Here is a 23,697-nt window from a genome sequence, read left to right as displayed (position 1 = left end):
TAGTTTTAAAACTTGTTTTTTTTTTTAGCCATAGTATAAAAACTTTTTACGCAAACCTTTTTGCTGTTTAGATCACGTCAAAATTTTCATATGTAATTTTTATAAGACAGACCTATAATTTTCGACCTTGTTACATTCCCAATGACCTGACCCAGCCTGGAAGATTACTGTTTAAGACTGTGGTTGCTTTTTGTGACATTTACATATTTATTTACTGGTTTAGTGTAATTTTGTATGTAATAAAGAGGATTATTATTAATAATTATTACCTATTCATACTAATTGTACTAGTAGTATTATAGCAAGTAATTAAACACCTTCGTCTGTTACAGTAACTCCTCAACCTGATGTTAAGCCGTCACGTAAGTGTAAATTAAATTGAAAATGTTCAAATTGCGTATTCCATATAATTGTTTTTTTTTTTTTCATTTCTCTGCAGCTCCTCCACCAGTGCCGCCCAAACAATGTATGTATATTATATATGACAAAGCGGTACACGTACACGTAGTAAAATAGTACCTAATATGTTATGTGGGAAAACAATATGGGACATGTTCTTGAGAATATGCAATTATTCTTGTACTAAGCTCACTATCTAATTTAATAAAAAAAAAAACAAATTCGAACACATAAAGTCGAACAATATATTTAAATAAGTATGAAAATTATTCTTATTTAGTAAATGTAAATATATTTGAAAGACATCGACTAATATTTTTCCAAATACAAAGACAGGTTTGAAAAAAGAAACAAAAGAAGGTTAAAATTATGTTTAAAAGAGTTATCGTTCACCTTTTCTTATCTCATTTTTGAAGAGCATTTTCTCTTTAACATTATTTTAATTTATTCCTTCTCAAATGTTCTTTCATCTCCTCCTGGATTCTTGGATAAACCAGAATAATAGGAGAAGCCAGTAAGGAAATCGTTAGGTCGAATACAGATTCTGTGATAATGTTATCATTTAAAATGTATTATTACTTGAAATATAAATTATTTTCTTTTTAAGACCCTCTATGTTGTAATCTCCGTCAAACTTGGATTTTAAATATTTCAACGATAAGAACCACAAATACATATATTAAGAAAGCTATATTATACTCTAAAACGCGATGTTGATTCAGGTATGTAGAACAATCTTTGGTTCCTGCTGTATTGAACTATTGGTTTCTTTAAATGCTCTACTCCGTGGAAACCTACAAGACCAAATTGACAAAAAATGTTAGGTCATAAATTTAATAGACATGACGTCATATTGTTAGTGAAAACGCGCGGTTTTTATTCAAGTAGGCTTTTACAAGAAATTTTGAATCGTTATTTAACAAACTGTATTAAGTAAAGTTATGACCGGTTCGGCATGCAGATTCTACAAGAAATTCAGTACTTACTCTTTTTCAACATATAAAAATATGTCATGTATCAATATATAATATATAATATCAATTAATAAAACTATGATACAGAATGAATATATAATGAAATGTTTACGTAGATTATCTATTATTAAACCAATTTGAAAGTTCAACTTGCGTTAACAAAGTAAAATTAAGATAAACTACTTCGTTTAAATCGCTTGTGAGTTAGCCTATCTAAATGAGCAAATTGACAATATTTTGATTTGAAATCGTTAAAGTAATTATCAACGGTTTGGAACATACGAAAGTATAATTCGAAGCGTGACAAATCAAGTCTATGGATAATTGATTTGTGAAAACGATAATAGCAGTTTTAATTGTATTTTAATGTATTTATTAAATTTTTTATTACTCGTAAATATTATAACTCTTAACTATTAAATATAATACATACTGCATTTTGACTAATACCAATGATATGGCGCAAATTTTATCAAATATTATTTTATTTTTATGATGCAACTAGGTGGACGAAGAAATGGGCCTGATGGTAAGTCACCACAGCCCATAGTCAATGGCGCTGTAAGAAATATTAACCATTCCTTAAATGCGCCACCAGCTTTGAGAACGAATATGTTATATCCCTTGTGTGTCTATGGTCTATGTCTATGGTTACACTGGCTCATTCATCCTTCAAATCGGAACACATCAATACTGCGTACTGTTGTTTAGCAATAACAATACTGAGAACTGTTGTTTGACGGTCGAATATCTGATAAGTAACCATCTATACTGGGTATGCACAAAGCAAATTTGTCTATCCATGATATTCCAAATTTAAATTAAGCTTTCTAATTTCCAAAAGTCTTATAATGTATGCAGGATTGTAATATTAAAATATCAATTTTGTTAGTTCGATATACTCGTATTTATAGTATGATACATTTAACACATTCGTAGTTCGAAGCTAATACTATATTATATATAACGCTCAAACAGTGCCACTCTGCGAGAGATATCCACTGGACACGATATTCCCGCATCCCGTAGAGAAGTGTATGATATGCAAGTGCGTCATGGAAGCGAAGCCTTATTCCGCACCTGAGAAGAACTTAATCTGCATCCCAGACCCTCAATGCAGTGAGTAAAAACATTTGCTAATAAGATAAGCAGCACGAAATACGTCACAACTTTTATCAGTAATGTTAGGCTGTTCTGTAACAAGAAACTCGAAACTCACCGCTGAACTCGAGTTGAAATGTCTGCGTTATACGAATTTGGCTTTTATAATCATTAAATGTAAAGGATACATGTATCAAAATGGCGTATCATTGTAAGTCCGTTGACAATATTTCACGAATGAGATCTGAACTTGTTACAGAATCGCAATACAGTACGTATGCCTATATACATTTGAAATTTAATTACACGTACAAAATAGGACATTGGTCATAATTAAAAGACGATTAAAATCACTGAAATTATTAATTGTAACCAATTTGATTTGAATGATGACTAAAGTTATAACTTACCCATTACTTAATTTCTATGATATATTTTTCAATCCTTACCTGAAAATAAAAGAAAATACGTTTATTAGTTATGTTTGATAAAATAATTTTCCAGAAATCACTTCGTAAAATATAATATTTATTTGTACAATTATTGTGTCTTTATTTTCGCATGTAGTATGAATTGTGAATCTGTCATAAACTGTTATACGATTTTGATTACAATAATTAAAACATTCAATACCCACAAGCATCAAAATGACGTATCATATAATTCGACATCGAACGTTTCGCAAATGTGTTCTAACAGAACAACAATCTTATATAGGTTTATAATAATATTTATAAATATATCATACTACAGTAACAAGACTTTGCAGAGAGTTAATAAAATTGCCATTTCACAGATATGCCAGACATTATACCGTTACCACCATACCCCGACCCCTCACCAACACCGGTGCCACAGCCGCAGCCATTTATACCATCGGATATTGAACCAAGTAAGTCATGTATTGAACACTATTATACTAGAAACAATAGATACAAAAAAGATAGATAAAAATAGACACGTACGTGTGCAATCATATAACATATATTAAAAGCTGTGACAAAATGTAAAGCATATTTTTAAATCATCCTAATTGGAGATACAACTATGAATTCTAGACATTTAAAATAAAAAATGGTAAAAATGCTACAGTTTATAAAAGGGACTCGTGTATAATTAGCCTTATGGTTGATAAGTCTTTATTGACATTATAAAGATGAAGTTTGAGAGAGCTAATCTTAAGAACTACTGGTCCGATATGAAATATTTTCTTTTGCATTAGATAGCCAGTTTACTAAGAAGGGGAGCAGTAACCGTAAGCGTCAACTAGTGTGGCAATCTGTAGGCAAGTACTTATAAAGTGTATGAAACGGGCGTAACGAAAATTAAAAGTGGATGAAACAATGGGAAGTGGGACACAGCTAGTTAAGATCAGTTGAGGTAAATGGACATCCTCTGACTGAATGCGATAAATATTGGCATACATGCGTATGGAAACAGAAGGCTTAAACTAAATATTATTGTAAAATGCGTCTAGGTGGCGCTGCTGTACATTAACTTAAATGAAATTCAATCATATAATCAGTCAATACAGAGTGCAATTATCATATATCTTGGTTGACAAAAACAAGATAAACATTTAAAAATGATTTTTATTTTCAGTTCCATGGCCACCAATAGTTCCGAATAAGCCGAAACCACCAAGCCCTCTCCCTGGACCCCCACCACGTGAGTACCAACATAATAAATAAACAGTATGATCTACTGTCCCCATTCCTTTGGAGAAATTTGATGTTATATTCCTGATTGATTATGACTGCTTTGGAAGAAAGATCAAAGAATAAAAGGAAAGGTATAAAGCTAATATTTGTGGGCAGACACCACAAGTACTCTCGAAATTTAATCTATCTATCTAATTTACTGGATCAACAGCTTTACGAATTTTCCAATGATCAAAATCAAAATTCCAATGCATAACTAATCCTTAACGTAAAAACTCCTTGGTTATTTCGTTTGCCCAACCCGAAATTTAAACATAGAACCTTTGAATAGAATACAAATTCTGAGAGTTAGTCAGTTAACCAAAGCAGCAATTATCGGATCTTGTTAATAAACCATCAGTATACAGTATTATTAAAGGTAGAGATTTATTCTACACAAAAAATCAATCAAGAGATAAGTTCTATGATTATTTTTTTATAAAACGAAAACGTCATCTAAACAAGTTACGAGATATCTGTAGCACAAATATATCGTTATGACCTATATTTTACCAAATAAATAACACTTTAGTTGAAATCCGCCGTCTAGTTTCCCAGCAGGCGTAAAACGATGGTAGATTTATTTTCTATACCTTTTATGAAATACGGTGGCGATATTTCATGTAACTTTATAAGTAAATAAATAATTCATACAATTTAAATGAATTTAAGTGATTTATTTGTTTTCCGATGGACAGTAGATCCACTTATATTATCATGTTAAGTGGTGACCACTGCTCAACGATAAAGGTAAAAAAAAGACCACGATAAAAATAAATCATATAAAATATTTATATATTTTGAGAAAGTGATCAAGAAAAAAGCCTCTTATATAAGCCTCCTTTTTTTTATTTTTTTTTTTTTATTTTTTTTTATGGCATCGGTTGGCGGACGAGCATATGGGCCACCTGATGGTAAGTGGTCACCATCGCCCATAGACATTAACGCTGTAAGAATTATTAACTATTCCTTACATCGTCAATGTGCCACCAACCTTGGGAAGTAAGTTGCTTGCTCACCCTTCAAACCGGAACACAACAATACTGAGTATTTGGCGGAAGACTAACTGATGAGTGGGTGGTACCTACCCAGACGGGCTTGCACAAAGCCCTACCGCCAAGAAAATGTAAACCTTAGTATAAAGGCAGACAGTTACGGCGGATCACGTGGTACATCAATATAGGCCATAGACACTGGGGCTGCAAGAAGTATCAATCAAGTCACTAATGCACCAGAACCGCGCACCTAAGGCGATAAGATGTATGCCCCTTGTTATCCATCTTACATTTTAGTCACTCTTGAAACCGGAACACAATAATACAAATTATTGCTTTTTGAGATCAAATTATTTGACACCTTTTTGCAGATGAATCGTGTAGGCCATATCCACCAGATCAACCCTTCCAGCATCCATGGGACGAATGTCAAATATGTGTATGCAGTGAGATCTACGGAACCAACGTCATAAATATCGAAGTTAACTGTTACACGAAACCGGCTTGCTGTAAGTATCAAACAATGACTGATCAGGAAAAAAAATTTAAATGTGAAAAATCAGAATCACCTAATAGTGAATCTTGGCACAAAATATACGATCTTTATCACATCCTAACAGAATGTTGTGTAGAGCCGAGATGGTCCAGTAGTTAAAACGCGTGTATCTTAACCGATGATTAAGGACTCAAACCCAGGCAAGCATCGCTGAATATTCATGTGCTTAATTTGTGTTTTTAAAATAAATCGTGTGCTCGGCGGTAAAGGAAGATCCATCCAAAAGAGGTCCATCGTGAGGTACCTGCATGTGTCTAATTTCATAGAAATTCTGCCTTATGCATATTCGTGGTGGAATATGTTCCAAACCTTCTCCTCAAAGGGAGAGGAGGCCTTGACCCAGCAGTGGGAAATTTACAGGCTGTTCTTGTAAAGATCATATTTACATAAGAAATAAATATTTATAATTTGGGATAGCGTACTTAATTCGGATGTGATCGGTTATGCGAATTTTGCCGACGCTACATCTAATTTGTATCGTACTATACATACTTTAGGTCTTTTAGTTCCAAAAAATATTCATTTCTTTTATTGTAATCTTAATTTTAAATATTTGCATCTGATCTCTAATATAATAATCGATAAAATAGTGTAGAAACTTAATGGGTTTTCAATGATTAGATTTTATTAATTTTATTTCAGGTATTGAACCGCCTATTTCAGGTAAAATGTTATATTTATATTTTTGTAATATTTATCTCATTAATTTTTTACATTTTCCCAGTAACATATTTATGAAATAATGTTTATGTACAATATGTGTTTTTTTTTATTTTTAGATCCAAACGCACTGCCATTTAATCGTAAGTATTTTTCGTTATATATTTTCTGTAGTTTTTTTGATAATTTACATAAATGATTTATTGTATTTGATTTTGATATAGATTTTGAATCCTTAAAGAAAATACGAGTAGTCATTTTCATAATTTAATTATTAAATCTATATCAGATTAGATATATTTTGATTATATTTTCCAAGTTCATCTCTTGCATTGGGAGTTAAATGTAGTACTAAATTACAAATGATTTCATAATCCGTTGTAATATTAGTTATTGCTGGCTGTAATAGGATTTATATCAATGTATCATTTACTTATGCATTTATGATTTGAAACATAAATACTTTTTATTTCAGCTGGTCCACACGTAACGACTTTAGGTCTGTATATTTAAACTGTCTAATTTTTGTTCATGTGTGGAATTTAAAATATAAATATGTTTTTATAATTGTTGCATTCAGCACCGTCATTAAATTTACTCCAGCAGATTTTTTTAAAATTTAATAATAATATTTTTTTTGTCAAAGTTGTGTTGTATTAAAAATTTAACAATGTCCAATATCACGCAAATTGAGATAATTGATTCTTGGAGCTACGGTAAAACCAACGAAAAATAATCATTAAAGAATGTTCAAAAACAAAAAAAGGTTAAACCCAAAAAAATATAAATATATTCGTGCAGACGGATCTTTATATCTTAAACTGATCAACGACGCTTTCTAATTAGATTTTTGGATAACAAAAAAAAGAACATATTGAAAAACGTGGTAGAAATGTCAATTTATTTGAAATAATATTTTTTCCAGATCCAATATGCGAATACCAAAGTCTGTCCGTTGATTTCACACATCCAAAAGACGTGTGTAAGATCTGCCATTGTGAAATGTTTGGTAATATGATTGTCCCTATATGCAGACCGACAAAAGAGCCAGGATGTGAGTAAAAATATTCTTATTTTAACGCTAACTTTTTGGGTTGGAACACACCTGCGCGCTGGAGCGAATTATTATATAAAAGCGACTTCATTTGCTTGCACAGATGTGGCTGTAACTTTTCAGACGATTCCGTGTCGTCGTTTTTGTTGAACTATGGAGGCACAGGTTTCGCCATATAATGTGACAAATATTGTCTCTTAATGACTAACTGTAATTTAACTAATTTTAAAAGTAAATAAAAAATTAAAACGAATGTACTAAATAACAAAGGAAAAGAAATTATAATTTCAAAATTGAATTATTAAAGAATTTGAAGTTCACACTTGTCACATCAATTCCCTTAATAAAAAAGGGCAATCAATGATCTGAAAGGCAATTAAAAAATAAAAGTATTATGATATAAAACCTCCACCAAAACTTTTTTTTTCGTTTAGGCAATATAAAAAGATGTCTCCTCAATTAAAGTATAGATTTATTATTTTTCTACCCAGCGATAATTTCATAACACTCCCAAAAAATCAACGAAGTACCAACATAAAAATATTTATCGTCGCCAAGCGGTACCAAGCAAATAAAGTAAAAATTTACGGCGCGCAAATCGACACGACCGTCGAAATTGACAAACGAGTCGAAAAAATAGGTCGCGCCGAAGCCAGTGTACAATCGCCACAGGTGTCATTAAAAGGGAAAACATGGCGCGTAAATTTGGGAGACGAGTAAATATCGATGGGAGGCCTTTATAGCAAACGTAATAAAGGCAAAGGGTCCAGCAATCGATGGCCAATCATCGTAACAATCAAGCTGGCAAACCTCCATTGATTGACCGCGGACTAAGTGTATTGCTTTCTCAACGCCCATTTGTCGAACTCAACCCCGAGGGTACCGATTCCAATGGCTATTTATGTTTGTTTTCATTGTTGTATTATTCGTTTCAGGTAACGTCGGCCCTGGTAAGTTATTACCGTGAAATAATTTATTTTGTCGATACAAATAATAAACATTCGTTTGTTTTTTTAGCTAAGCCAAACATGCATAAGGATGTCGTTTACATTGGTGAGTGCAATTTTTGAATTCGTACCATTTTTTTTCTTAAGATTGCCCTAAAAGTATTGTTATATTAATATCCTATTTTTTTTTATAGAACCAAGATGCCGGTACCGTGCTCCACATGAAAAGTTCGTCATAGACTGTCAAGTATGTTCTTGTCAGGCAGTCTTCCAATATGTCATCTCCAGATGCAACCCAATACCAAACTGCGGTAAGTGTAAAACGTTTTCTATGTTCAAATTATTATACTTTAAGTTTTTTCTTTCCATATATACTATATAATAAGTACTAGGGAATACAAATTTCTTCTAATCGTAAATAGTTTTTGTTTCACTAAAGCACGGATATTTAAATAATTTTAATTTTAATTATTTTAAATGTTTGATAATATGTGTTCAACAGGTGCTCCAAATTATCCATCAATTGCACCAGATGGGAACGCTGATGCTTTTGCTCAGTCCTTCGCATCATCCAGTGCACAGGGTCAACAAGCTTATTCTGACGCATTAGCAACAGCTATTGCCCAATCAGGAACTGCCAGCTATCCTCAACTTATCAATCCCACTCTATCAAATCCTGGAGACATATACCTTAAGCCAGCAGATAGTCTAAATTATTTACCCCATCCTGGTATGACTAATGCACAAGCCCAAGCCGAGGCAATCGCAAATAGCCAATCTGGTGGATTGTACGGCTATCCTATCTATCCGTCTACTAGCGGTCAATCTATTGCACAATCTCAAGCTGAAGCTTCTGCAAATATGCAAAGCGATTGGTTATCACCTTTTGGTCCACTACCCGTTGTTCCCGGCAATGTCCAATCAAACAGTCAAGCTCAAGCTGAGGCGATAGCTAATGCACAAAACAGTGGATTCTATGATAATTTTTCTTACAATCAAGGAAGTCAATTAAATCCGCAGTCTCAGACAATACCAAACGCACAAGTAAATGAATTATCCTCTCATGGCATCATTCCTTTTTCTATTGGATCAGGCTTCTCTCCAACTAGTAACATGTCTCCTCATACAGCTCCGGGTCTGGCGCAATCAAATGCGCAGGCCCAAGCTGAAGCACTAGGAAATCCCCAAGGTAGTCAATCTTATGCGCAAGCACAAGCTGAAGCTATTGCCAATGCACAAGCAAATAATTATGGACAATATCCATCTTTCCCCTATTTCCCGAGTAGCAACCAAGCCTCCCAGTTGAATCCTAGTCTATATGGCTTCCCGGGTAGTAGCGCAAATACCTTATATCAACCTGGACTTCAAGGATGGGACAGCTCATCACAAGCACAAGCACAAGCGCAAGCAGCACAAGCGCAAGCAGTAGCTAATGCTCAAAGCTTAGGACAGTCATTCGCACTAGCCCAAAGCAGTGCAAGTAAGTTATTTGAAAAATAGTAGCAATATTTTTGTATCATATTTATTAAATATAATTTTTAAAGTTTTGGAAAAATATATTTAAAACTGTAAAGAGTAATTAATATAAGTAATATATATACACTGAAAATCTTCATTAAGCGTATGAACTCCCAAATTCCATTAACAAAACATATACAGAAATAACTTACAAGCATAAAATCTTTACAAGAAATATGCATTACCAAAACAAAATGATAACTCTGAATAATGGAATCACGCTGGAATGTCCAACTAAATATACATGATTTGTAAATTTTGCAAGAGTTTTTGAAACAATTTTAATTACTAATACCATGCTGGCCGTGGGATTTTAAACGAGTTCTTGTAGGTATATTTTGCATTTATAAATGAGTATATATGTATTCTTTGTTTGATAGATAAAAAGTTACATATTGTAACAAGCTAAAAGTATAATAACTCAGATCGTGATGAAAAAGTAAATGTCTTACGATGATTAAGCGTATGGTTGAGAAATTAGCATGAGTGAAATATTTGCGCGTCTATATTTTATTCTTCAAATCTAGCCTCAACAAAAGCTCAAGAGATATTGTAGCTCTGCTTTTCTGGAGTATGAGATTACGCTGAGATGATAATCTGATACGACCGGAGCAGAGAGCACCAACGGAATAGGACCAAGAACTTTGTGTTATCTACATTACGAAACACTCTATGTCAGTTGACAGCGCAGCCCAGAGTATGGAATGGATTTTAAATTTGTGATCTTTGTATTTTTCAGCTGCACAAAGTCTTGCACAGGAATCTATGCTCACGGGAAGACCATTAATAAAATCAGGTATTTTTTTTTCTTTATCCTCTCCAACATTATGTGTTTTGAAAATTCTAAAGTTGAAAAAGGAACGTACGTTTTTTTTTTAAAGTAATTCATAGTGAAAATTTCGTCTACTTTTTAACAAGCGCAGCTCTGTAAAGCCCTTGTGAGCCCTGTCAACTTTCGGGATATAAATTAAAAATATATTACTAGGGCAGATGGCGTGCGGATCTCATGCAAATTCTATTTAATCAAACTTCCACTGACTCCCTTAGGTCGGAGCTTACTACTTATTGGATTTTTCGTACACAAAGTATATCCGAGAAAGAATTTCTTAGGACGTTCGTCCTTGGGTAGTTCATATTTATTACGACAGAACAAACTCTAGCAGTGCGTAAAGCGATGTAAATGAAAAACGTCGGTAAAGGTCGCGTTTAATTAAATATTCGTGGTCGTGATGGCCGTGAAATAAATTTTCAATCTTTTCGACAAATAATAAAGAAGAACGTTGAAAATAGAATTGACAATTATATATAGAAATAAATAATTTTTGACTCTCGTAGCGAGTCAGTTATTATGGCTTTATTTTACGAAATAAATTTTGAAACATATGCCGTTTATTAAATTGTATACAAGTAAGAAAGCACACATAACACGGTATTGTCTTGTCATCCATCACCTCACTACTCAACATTACAAATATTTCTAGGACCAGGCCTTTGCCAGTACGACGGCGACAAATATCATCTCAACTGCCAAGCTTGCTACTGTTTTAGTGACAACACTGGGGCCCTTTACACTTTATGTTTGGGCAACTCTTGCGCGTAACTTGGATTAAAGGTTTAGGTTCTAAATTCACAACAATCTTATATATTTTTTAATTAAGCAAATACTCTCTTACTAATATTGGGACCTGACACTTGGAAGCAAGAAATTTTGGTGGTCGCAAAAAAATTCTGACTACACATAAATATTTAAGTATTGATCTATAGAATAAAGGATTTAACTGCGAACCTAAGCTACGAATGAGATATGCTCTAGTTATAGTAACTTTGAAACTTGTACCCGGATTGACTTTAATAAATGGGAAGAACTCCACTACAACCAGTAGTAGTAGATTATCAGAAATACTATTGTATTCTATTAGGGTATAAATCATAAATAAGCAAATTTACCTGCTTAACTACATTACCTCCATTAAAAGTCTCTGGCGGTATAGAAAATTAGAATTTGGCTTGCTTTTTGAAGTGTTTGTTAATTACAAATTTTATTAATTGTTATACTTGTTATACGACATTTGTTAACTAAAATTTTTATCAGGCCTCTGCGTCAGATCCCAATATAAATTTATTATTTTCTGATTCATTCACTACCTTACCCTTGACATCTTATTACTGCCACGTGTTAAATAATATATTATTTACAAAAATTACAATCTTCATGTGACCAGTAACTAAAACTACGACATAAAAAACTTCAAGAGCATTTAAAATAACATTATTATTCACAAAACGTATAACAAACAACTCAATCACAAAATCTGCATGGTACATTTGGTAAACGTTATATTTAAATTTTCTCAATTCTAATATTGCTTTTATTTCACCAGATAACGGAGAGGGTGATAAGATTGCTTCGGAAAAATAAAAAGTTCAATTCAATTAGACAATACGACCAAACAAATATGAAAAGGAAAAAACAGATTTTGACAACAACAAAACAGCGAATAAGCCTCAAATAAATATGGTTTCACGATTTAATATGACGTTTTATTTTTGTTTAAGAATTATAATAACGCAATTTATTATGACCATATGCCGTACATGACACAAAATCTAATAGCAGGGATTTGAATATGACTAATACCTTAATGTTCCATAAATTTTTTGGTTAGTGTCATATTTTAAATTAAGAATCAGTGTTGTCAGCTAAAATAAAATTTCTTAAATGTACAACCAAACAAACATATGCGAAATAGCTGAATCGATTACGAATACAATTTTAGACGAATTCATATTATGGAAAAACAATAAAAAGGTTTTATATTTTTCTTTTTTTAGCGATAAAGATGTGATTTTTTTTTTTCGTTGAAAAATATATGAAAAGAATGCTTTGGATTGTTTTGCTCATAATTAGTGGTAAGTGTTTTATTAAGGCCTCTCATAAAACTGTGGTTTATTGTCGCGGCTTTTTGTTTAAAAAATGGATCTGGATTTTCATATTATATTTTTGGAGGATCGTTGAAATGTACGTTCATTAATAATACAAAGACGAATATAACATTATGAAATATTATAATGAAACTATTCAATCAAAAGTGCTAGGACAGTTTACACAAAATAATAAGAGAGGAATGAAAATAAATAAAGACATTTAATTCATTACAGAAGATGGAATTTAATTTTGAACTCAACTTAACTGTATATATTAAAAAAACAAGCAGTGCCCGCGATCCTAAAATATTATTGTCGCCTAAGTTACTCCTTATTATATCAGTTATCTGTCAGAAAGTCCCGTCAAAATGGGTCCAGCCTTTGCAGAGATTAGCCGGAACAAACAAACAGACAGACAGACAGCAGACCAACAAAAATTGTAAAAAATGTTATTTTGGAATATGTACCGCATGTAAATACATATATATGCATTGAGTAAAAAAGGGCTTTTTTTAATATTACAAACATACACTCCAATTTTGTTATATGGTTTTTTACTTCGCTTTATTTAAATTTAAATTCACCGAAATGATTAATTGTTTGTAAAACAGCGTCTCCACTAGAGAAAAAATATCAACAGAAAATGTTACGATTAACGAAATTCAGAATTATTATAACGTTATAAAAACAGAGAATAAATTTGATAATTTAAAACACTAATACGAAAGCAGTTAGTAAATTTTATGTGCATAATTCCGAGTTCTTGTCCAAATGCGCATTTAAATGCAAATGTATGACTGTAACTCATTTCAGACCTCAAACCGCTGATACTGTTATAGTAACTAAATTTGTATGATTTAAATTTGTATTTCTTTGTATTGAGTTTAATATATGTGATTTTATCAATTCGATCTGGAATTTATGATTAAAAAAACTGTTAGATAATGATCTCGAGATAACAAAGTAACTGATTATTATTCACATGTTTTGTAATTAATTTTGGCTCTCTAACGTATTCCCAGATTACATATTGAACGCAAATAATATAATTCATACAAATATTGTCAGTTTAAACATTATAACGCGATATCATTCATAAGTATTTTTAGAACCTTGATAGGATTAGGATAAAATAAACGATCTAAATATATGTATTCTTAAAGCTGTTATGATCAAATTATTAATAAGATATATAAAATATGTCCAAAATAACCCAGTGTTCCATTTTAATTATTATTCAGTTTCAAATTGCCAAGAAAATAGTCTAACAACACATGGCTTTAAACATATTGAAGAAGTAAAGAATGTAGCCGGCTTCGGAGATGCCCAGCATAGAGGTCCTCAGTGGTATGATTATGACTCCAAATCTCCAGGAGAAAGCGGTAGCTATTTAAGGAGTAGCGACTCTGAAGATGAGTCGAGGTGAGTTGGTTTAAATTGAAAAAATGTTATTGCATAGCCTTTGCAGAGCTGCTTTACAGTAGGTTGGTGGATATAAAAGAAAATAAGTTTAAAATGAGCTACAAATTATATTTCCAGTTAACTATGAGAACTCGTTATAAATAAATAATAATAAATATTAGATAACATCACATACGTTATTCTGCTCCCAATGTAAGTAGCTGAAGCACTTGAGTTATAGAAAAAGAAGTAACGACGACACCATACACACCCAAGACAATATAGAAAAATAACGAACTTTTTAAGCATTGACTCAGCCAGGAATGAAACCCGGAACCTCGGATTAGCGTACCAATGAAAATCGGTGTACGCACTACCGTCGTCATCGATGTCGTCAAATTTCGTGCTCGTTGTTGTCTCTATTTCTCTATTTATTTGTTATTATACTGCCTATTTTGGTATAAGCATTATAATTTCTAATCTTGGTGGTAGGACTTTGTGCAAGCCCGTCTGGGTAGGTACCACCCACTCATCAGTTATTCTACCGCCAAATAACAGTACTCAGTATTGTTGTGTTCCGGTTTGAAGAATGAGTGAGCCAGTGTAACTACCGGCACAAGGGACGTAACATCTTAGTTCCAAAGGTTGGTGGCACATTGACGATGTAAGTAATAGTTAATATTTCTTACAGCGTCATTGTCTATGGGTGATGGTGACCACTTACCGTCAGGTGGCCCAATGCTATGCTCGTCCGCCATAAAAATTACTTTATAGTCTAAAACATATTAAGATAATACTCATAGTAAATGTATTTTCAGTTCATTATCAGCAGAATCCAGTAGCATTTCATCAAGCCAGTCCTCTGAAGCATCTTCAATTGAAACTAATGAAGAACGAAAAGCGTAAGTTTCTTCATTAATATTTTGTTTTAATTATACATTGCTTGTCAGAATCTTATTGAATTGAATTAATTTCTAAGAATTATTTCGTCAAGGGCTTTCCCAGTTCTTTCACGTTCATTTATGCAATTTTTACTTTTGACTAGCTGTGCCCGCAACCTTGTATTCGTTTGAATTTAACAACAAAAATATTTTTTGGAGCCTAAGTTACAAATCGGTCTAGCCCTTCCAGAGATTAGCCGGAACAAACAGACAAATAGACAAAAATTGTAACATATTTTGGTATTATATTTGGAATACGTACCATGTATGCATGCATATGCATTGAGTAAAAAAGGGCTATTCGAATTTTACAAACAGACAAAAGATAACACAACTCTGAATTATATTATACCTATTCATCTTTCACTATAATATCAATTAAAAATGGCTTAAATTATCGTATTGGCTATTTTTGCAAATAATCAAATATCCAATAAAATATTACTCGAATGCAAGATTGAAGTAGTGGTTTGTTAAAATATCAAAGTGAATTATTTTCCAATGCTCTGTCAATTTCAGAACCAAATCCTATCGGACGTGTACGCCTTGCCCACACGATATGTTGAAAAAGCACAAAAATTTCGGTATCAAATGGATATGCGGTGGCTATCAACGTGCAAGGCGTTCTTTTAAAAGCGAATGTATGATGAGGTACAGGAACTGTCAAGATGGAACAAGTAAGTCGAAAATTAATTAACACTTTAAAATTTACCAAACGCCAGTTAAGTCTCGAAATGACAGATCAGCAAATCGTTCGAGTATCTCTTAATGAACTTTGAACTAACATTGTTTTAAACTTGTTCGAAATATTGACGATGTCAAAATAATTAAACTCATTTTACTAACAGCAACAGCCTGTAAATTACCCACTGCTCGGCTAAGGCCTCCTTTCTCTTTGAGGAGGAGGTTCGTAACATATTCCACCACGCTGGTCCAATGCAGCTTGGTGGAATACATGTGGCAGATTTTTTATGAAATTAGCCACATGCAGGTTTCCGCGCGATGTTTTCCTTCACCGCCGAGTACGAGATGTATTGTAAGCACAAATTAAGCACACGAATTCAATGGTACCTGCCTGGGTTTGAACCCGCAATCATCGGTTAAGATGCACCCGTTATAACACAAACATCTCGGCTCTTTTACTAACATTTGTTTATAGATATATATATAGATAGATACATGGATTTTTCCAACCACCTGACCAAGCACATGAAGCATGCATATAACTCGACCAAAAAAATTAAAAAAGACAAAGATAACATAGGTAGAAGCTTCTCTCTTATGACATTTTATATTTATAAACATTTAATATCATTTTTTTATATCCCATTCAAGTATATAAGCGCTCTAGAACTCAATTCACGCTAGCTTATAACCGCGATGAGTAATTGTGGGAATATGCAAGTAGATTTTTCTATTCATGAGATTTTTTTCAATTTCAGTGTTCGTGAAACTGTACGATCATCGCTGTAAGGATAATCCATATCACGGCAGGCACTGGTTTTATATTTATAAAGTATAATGTTAATTACGATGAGGCTTTTATTTATTTATAATTAGGTACTTAAACAATACAAGATCAGAAGACAATACAAAAAGTACAATATCGCTGGTGTTATTTATTATTAGTATTAGATATTCTTTGATTTTAAATATACCCTTTTAATATATTTATTGTACTTCATTGTATGCTAATTTATGAATTAACTTAACAAATATATAAGAAAGCACACACATATACTCAGGCTTCATCCAGCACACTAAGCACAACCCTATCGTATCTAGATTTGAAAAAAAAATGATGAAATATCTATTTATCTAGTTGAATTTTAAATATTTTATTGAATGGCATTCAATTTCATCGGTTTTTTTTAATGTAAAATATTGTTATAATACTATTCGAGTATAATACTCGAAATCCCAGGAAAAACTATGGTTTCAATCTTCATAGAACGTCGAAATTATAAGGACTGTCCTAGACATACAATAGTTCTCAACTTTCGTTTATAAATAACATGTTCATAAAAAGAACATTACTATGACAGACATTATATTTACAAAACACCTTCTACTTTTCCTAACCTAAACCTTGAACTTGATTTCAAGTGTCATGGTGTTCTTTGCGATATTATAAACAACAAGCTGTGTCCGCGAAATTGTAAGCGTATGAATTTGAAAAAAAAAATATTGTAGCTTAATTTACACATTATTATATCAGTTATCTGCCAGTGAAAGTACCGTCAAAATCAGTCCAGCCATTTCCGAAATTAGTCGGACAAACAAACAGACAGACAAAAATTGTAATAAAAATGTACCGTATATACATACATAGACGTTGAATAAAAAAGGGCTATTTAAGTATTACAAACAGACACTTCAATTTTATTATATGTATAGATATCATAAATTGCAGTTGTCAAATATATTTTAAATTTTAGATCAATTTAGTTTTGTGGTTATATTCTCGTTTTGCCGCCGAATTGCAAACACCACAAACACAATTCCCACATGTTTCCAAATATCAAATTATTATGCATGGCTGAACGCATAATTTGTCACTGTTCTACGCATATTTAGTTTTATTTATTAGTTTTGTTAATTTCATGTCAGTTTTATTAACGGTAACAAAAACTAACCTCTTATAACTCTACACTAATATTATAAAGAGGAAAGATTTGTATTTTTGTATGTAACGGATAAACTCAAAAAGTACTGGACCGATTTTAATAATTCTTTTTTCATTAGAAAGCTACTTTAACACGAGTAACATAGGCTATATTTAGAAATAGATTACTATAGAAATCTTCAGAAATTCCTATTAAAACAAAACGAAGGTGTAAAAAAATTAGACATAAAATGTCTTTCATAGCATACGCTCCGAAGAGTGTTAATGATAGGACAAAAAAAAATTGGGCAATATTATGGAGTATATCAATATCTATGTTACCGGCCAAACCCGATTTCATGACATCACATACATTAACTCCAATGTAAGGAGCTAAAGCACTTGTGTTTTGGACAAACAGAAGTAACGGTACAACATAAACCCAAACCCAAGATAACATAGAAAAATAATGTACTTTTTCTACATCGACTGGGCCGAATCGAACCCATGGAAACCAGTGTATACAACTTCACCACGAAGGTCATCGTAGGTTATTATTAAAATTAATTTCATTATTATATCATTTTAACATATCACGTTTTGGAAATACAGTCGTACCCATTTATATTTTCGAAATCATTCAAGACTTAAAATTTTATCCTGCATTGAAGACAGATGGGTATGGTGATGCGCAGTTTAATTGCAGTCTGACGAGTAGCGTCCTCGTTAACGGTCTTTGTGGGATATTTCGTAAATTTTCGGATCTGAAAAAGATCGATATCGCTCTCATAAAAGTCAAATAAAGTAAAAGCCTGTAAATGATCATAATCAGCAACATCAAACACAACAGCTTGTTCAAGTCCTCTGATGATAGCCGTTATTTCTCCAAGCGATTTTAATAAAAGTTTGTACATCCACATATACAAATATCGTATAGTAAATGTAATGTATTATAAGCCATATAAATAATTAGTATTTTCCTTGATTTATAATTCTTATCGTTCTGTTTACCCATTATCTAATCCTATTATATATAGTTTATTCTTAAGTAATGACTACATAATATTCAATTTACATCTCGTATTCAATTTTTGAATTAAGGACAAAAAACTAACACTAGGAGTCTGAATAGTGAAAAGTGTTAAAATTATAAAAACAGTACAAAAATCAAATCGCTATTACTCATTTTCTTGATATTTTCAATGTAACTGAATTGACGAAAAATTACAAAGATTTCATTAATCATCTTAAACGGAAAAACATCATGGTAGAATAAGTCATTAGTGAGGCAACCTACCTAAATGGGCTTGCACAAAGTCCTACCAAGAAATAATAAAGTTATAAGTAATTCTACCCTAGAAAGATCTTATTTTATAGATTAAAGGTTACTTTTATGCCCAAGTCTATCAACATCAGCAGAGTTAAAAGTTTATCATAATAATAAAGGATCATATTTCCGTTTGCTTTTCAATTAGAAATAGAGGATGAATCTCCTATATGCCAGTACTTTCAGACACCGAAGCCTTTCCAATATGAAATGGTTATATCGAAAAATTCAATAGTAAAAAGTCGAATGGAATCTCAAGTCACACGAAATGAAATACCTAAAGATTGAATCAGAAATTGAACGTTTCGTAAAACTGTTATATTGAAAAGCCATAAACGCTGCTACTAAACGGATTTATGATTTATCCAGTTTGAAAGAAAAAATATAAAAAAAAGCATTATTGCAATGGTGCAATTTGTTTCTTCTGATATTATAGTTTTACTATTTTTACGTATGGATAAGTTTATAAATTTATTTCTTAAATATGAATCGAAAATTCATATCTAAAATTCAATTTTTCTTATTACTTTGATTAATTTTATTTAAGTTTTTATTTAGCAAAATTATTTAAATTTTACAGTAGATGTAGCTACCACTTTTGTTCCGAACGCTTCCGATATTAGAAAAGATCTCAATGGTGTAGAAACTAGAAGAAAGAAGAGCAAAAAAGACAGATCCACATCATCTTCAGAACAGGCCAAAGGTAATTTCAAATAATAAAAAGTTGTAAAATTGAAATGCAAAAAGTCTATATTTGATGAAAGTACAAAAAAAAGTTATGCAGTCACATTAAAAGAACATATGAGACAACGCGTCTGTAGAAATACAATAATTGGTTTTATTTAAAAACTCTGATTCAAAAACGAACATTTTTTAAATTGCATTGTATTCTCTCAATTAACAAAGCATTGATCAAAATTTGTTTTGACTGAAGTATATAGTTATTAGAAAATTTAATAACATTTAAAAAAGTGTATAAGTTCTGAGTATAAATTCGTCCAAATGTCTATTAAATGGTTAGAGTTACAAACAACGAATAACAAAAAACTAATCGATACCACTGAATTAGGAAAAGACAGCAAGAGTTCAGATAAAGAAAGTTTAGAGCTATCGTCTATGGAATTCACAAGTTCATCAGACTCAAAAGGTCGATCAGATAGACCGAAATCATCAGAAGAAAGGAGAGGATGGTAAATATTTGCAACCTTTTAATTAGGAAAAAATTGCTCCAACGATTATTATTAACTGTAACATTTAAGTTATATAATAATAATAAACAAAATTAATCAAATTATTTGTCATAATACCCGCCTATGAGGTTTCTTTAAGTATAATTGTCTATCGCAAAAATAAGGTTCCATAATCATCTTCATATTATCAGAGTACCAAATCCACCAGTAAATGTACAAGAAAGATTTACGAAGTAGCTAGATAAAAAATTAAATTAAAATAGACTATAGATAGCGTTTGTGAATTTGAAATTGAAATTTATAAATAGTTAAATAGTATTTTATAAACATAAACTATCTAAATAAATAAATAAATAAATATGAGACAACATCACATACATTACTCTGATCCCAATGTAAGTAGTTTAAGCACTTGTGTTATGGAAATCAGGAGTAACGACGGTACCACAAACACCCAGACCCAAGACAACGTAGAAAACTAATGATAATCTACATCGACTCGGCCGGGAATCGAACCCGGGACCTCAGAGTGGCGTACCCATGAAAACCGGTGTACATACCACTCGACCATGGAGGTCGTCTAAATAGGCATCAGAATTACTCACTTAAGTTATTAATTCACATAACACAGGAGAAAATGGCATCGAAAGTGTCCCCCATGCCCAGAAGATATGGCGAAGAAATGGCGAGACCCAACTATCGAATGGATCTGTGGAGCTTACCAGCGAGCTCGGAGATCCTTCAAAAGCCTTTGCATGATGCATTACAGGAACTGCCAAGATGGAACCAGTTAAGTAGTTTAATAAACATATCAAGCGCTATGCAAAAGAAATAATTTTCTTTCAGTCCATAACATTTCACTTTCATTTGGTTTAGTAGACTGATCTGAATATTTATCAAATAAGTTAAGTTTATCGAGAAGTCACTTATTTATTATATCTGATCTTAATAGACGACTATTTATACACAATATAAGTAATAAATGTTATTCTAGCATCATCGTCCTCCCGCCCTGATCCCAATTTTATTTGGGGTCGGCGCAGCATGTCTTCTCCTTCCATACTTCTCTGTCAGACGTCATCTCACAAGTAACATTATTTCTAACCATATCATCTTTCACACAATCCACTGTTATTCTAGCATATCCCTAAATAAATCAAATATTCAAACGTTACGTAAATGAAACCTTTAACAACAATAACTTTTTCTATGATTATAAATCTGATCTTTATTACTAGTAACACATTAACAATGACAGAGAGACAGTTTTTTTATTGTTATACCTCACTTCACAGTCGTCACCAACATCCATAGCTTGCCTTTAAGATACGTATAGGCTCTTTTTTGAAGGTATCCTTTTGGAAAACGAGGGTGGTTTTGCGAGACAGAAAATTTCTTAATGATCGCGCTGTTTTTGTTATTTTAAATCTTTAATTCTTTTTTATTCGCAGTGTTCGTCAAAATACACGATCAAAGATGCGCGAATGACACGGGCCGTGATCAGCGCCGCGGGGTTCATTTCTTCTACGATTATAAAGTAGTGTTGAGTGAAGATTCTTCAGAGAGCACCGAAAGCTCCAGTAGCTTTACCGAAGACAGCTCTGATTGGTAGCAGAATTATATGAAGACTTAAAAAACTGTTACTGAATGTTTGGATTTTTTTTTTATTATATTAAACATTGATATCGTGAAAGGACTTTTGTTAGTAGTTTTTGGTATTTGTTTTAGGTCATTAAATTTAATCTTACCATTGTTGAGTCATTTTATGTGCCTCGTAGGCTTGGCGACTGCAGAATAAGGCTGCAGATTTCAAGATAGAACAAGAACTTGGCTGGTTATTTATTTAGGAAATTTATTGTAATAATAGCATTACGAGCTGTCTCTAGACAAAGTTGGAAAGGAAAACAAATCGGAAGAGAGAGAGTTCACAGATACGTATGTGTAAAATAGCAGTTAAAACGACAAGGAATCAAAAAGAGAATAAAAATAAATCAATCACAAGAGTTTCAAAAATAAAAGAGTAACTCAAGTAATGAGTAAGTGGGAATCATAACATTACACACTGAAAAAAAAGAGTAGTTGCTATCAGACGTAAGAGTTTACAGTCTGCACTACTATTATTAATGAGAAAGTAATTATGTTGCCTGTATGTCTTGTCTTTACATAGTCAAAATGCAGAACCGAATTCCATGAAAGGACAAAGACTACTTTTTTATCGTCACACGACGAAACGCGAGAGAAGCCAGGGGCGATATATATATTTAATAATAGTATTATAAATACCGTTACAGTTCACAGACTAAAAAAATAAAAAGCTTTTCTTTTCTTTCATTAATCGCAACGTCTACCTTTACGCGGATAAGTATTTTTTATACGTATCTATTATCCCGCTGTCATAAATCTATTATACGTCACAACTACATTAATCGTGTGACGTAAGCAATTTGTCATCGAGACGGACAGACAGACATACTACAATGAAACGTTAAGTGCAAAACGTAAGCCAAAATAATAGTACGCTTTCAACAGACTCTATTATTAAACGCACAAAGGGCTTTTTACTTTGTAAGGATGTTTTAGTTAAATTTGTATAGTGTGAAATGAAGGAAGGGTTATATTTGCGGTCGGTTTGTATTCTATTCAATTGTGATACGGGCGTATTTCGCTTGTCGCGAGTAAAATGAGTGGTACGAGCGTAAATACACTGGTAATGGACTGGCTAAAAGAGTTTACGGCGGTTTCTGAGATGGTTTGTTTTGCAGACGTATCTCATAGTAGTTTCGCGATAAATCATTGTGATATTTATCCGGTTTAATAATGGAAACCTTTCAACGGAAGGTGCGAATGAAAAATGTACTTAACAATAACATCCTGTATATGTTGTACTGGAATAAGGTCTCCAGTCGTTTGAGGGAAAAATTTTGAGGTAGGCAGGTTTCCTCACGGTAATCGCTACACATGATACGAATGATAAATATTAATTATTCATATACTTTGTCAATTTTTTATGTTGTCTTTGAACTCTGAATCATCGGCGATGACTAACATCTTCTAGCCACTGAAACATCACGACTAATTCCGGCTATGAAATTTATAAAGAAAATATGTATTTCGTTATATTATAGTATTTATTACTACAGTGACATTGTCAATACAATCTATTATGTCATTTAGGTATATGTGAAAGGACTCTGTATAACCTTTAAGTTACAGTAATAAAAAATATACTATTTGTCGGTCCCTAATATAAGGCTCAGAGATATCAGTACCTCAATGATCTCTGTGAATAATGTATTAAATCATATTGGGAATTTTATAAACTTGATTTAAGTGAAAATACTGAACATAAAATTGGTAAGATTCATAACTGAATACGAAAATGTATGGAACCACATTTACGAAGG

The 23,697-nt window shown here is 32.2% G+C and overlaps 2 protein-coding genes across 2 annotated transcripts in view; one reads left to right on the top strand and one right to left on the bottom strand.

Moving 5' to 3' along the window:
• LOC124538865 (dystrophin, isoforms A/C/F/G/H) overlaps positions 1 to 23,697 on the bottom strand; it is a 626,595-nt gene that overhangs the window by 233,819 nt on the left and 369,079 nt on the right. The gene's annotated exons all lie outside the window — the stretch shown is intronic.
• LOC124538864 lies at positions 12,737 to 16,703 on the top strand. Its single transcript, XM_047116100.1, has 5 exons — positions 12,737 to 12,814; positions 14,071 to 14,251; positions 15,049 to 15,132; positions 15,691 to 15,848; positions 16,614 to 16,703. Exons 1-5 carry the CDS (start codon positions 12,775 to 12,777, stop codon positions 16,691 to 16,693), a joined length of 543 nt encoding a protein of 180 aa, XP_046972056.1. The 5' UTR covers positions 12,737 to 12,774; the 3' UTR covers positions 16,694 to 16,703.

The sequence above is a fragment of the Vanessa cardui genome, chromosome 21 (assembly GCF_905220365.1).
Source record: "Vanessa cardui chromosome 21, ilVanCard2.1, whole genome shotgun sequence".
Lineage (NCBI taxonomy): Eukaryota > Metazoa > Arthropoda > Insecta > Lepidoptera > Nymphalidae > Vanessa > Vanessa cardui.
This window is presented reverse-complemented; position numbering and strand designations above follow the sequence as displayed.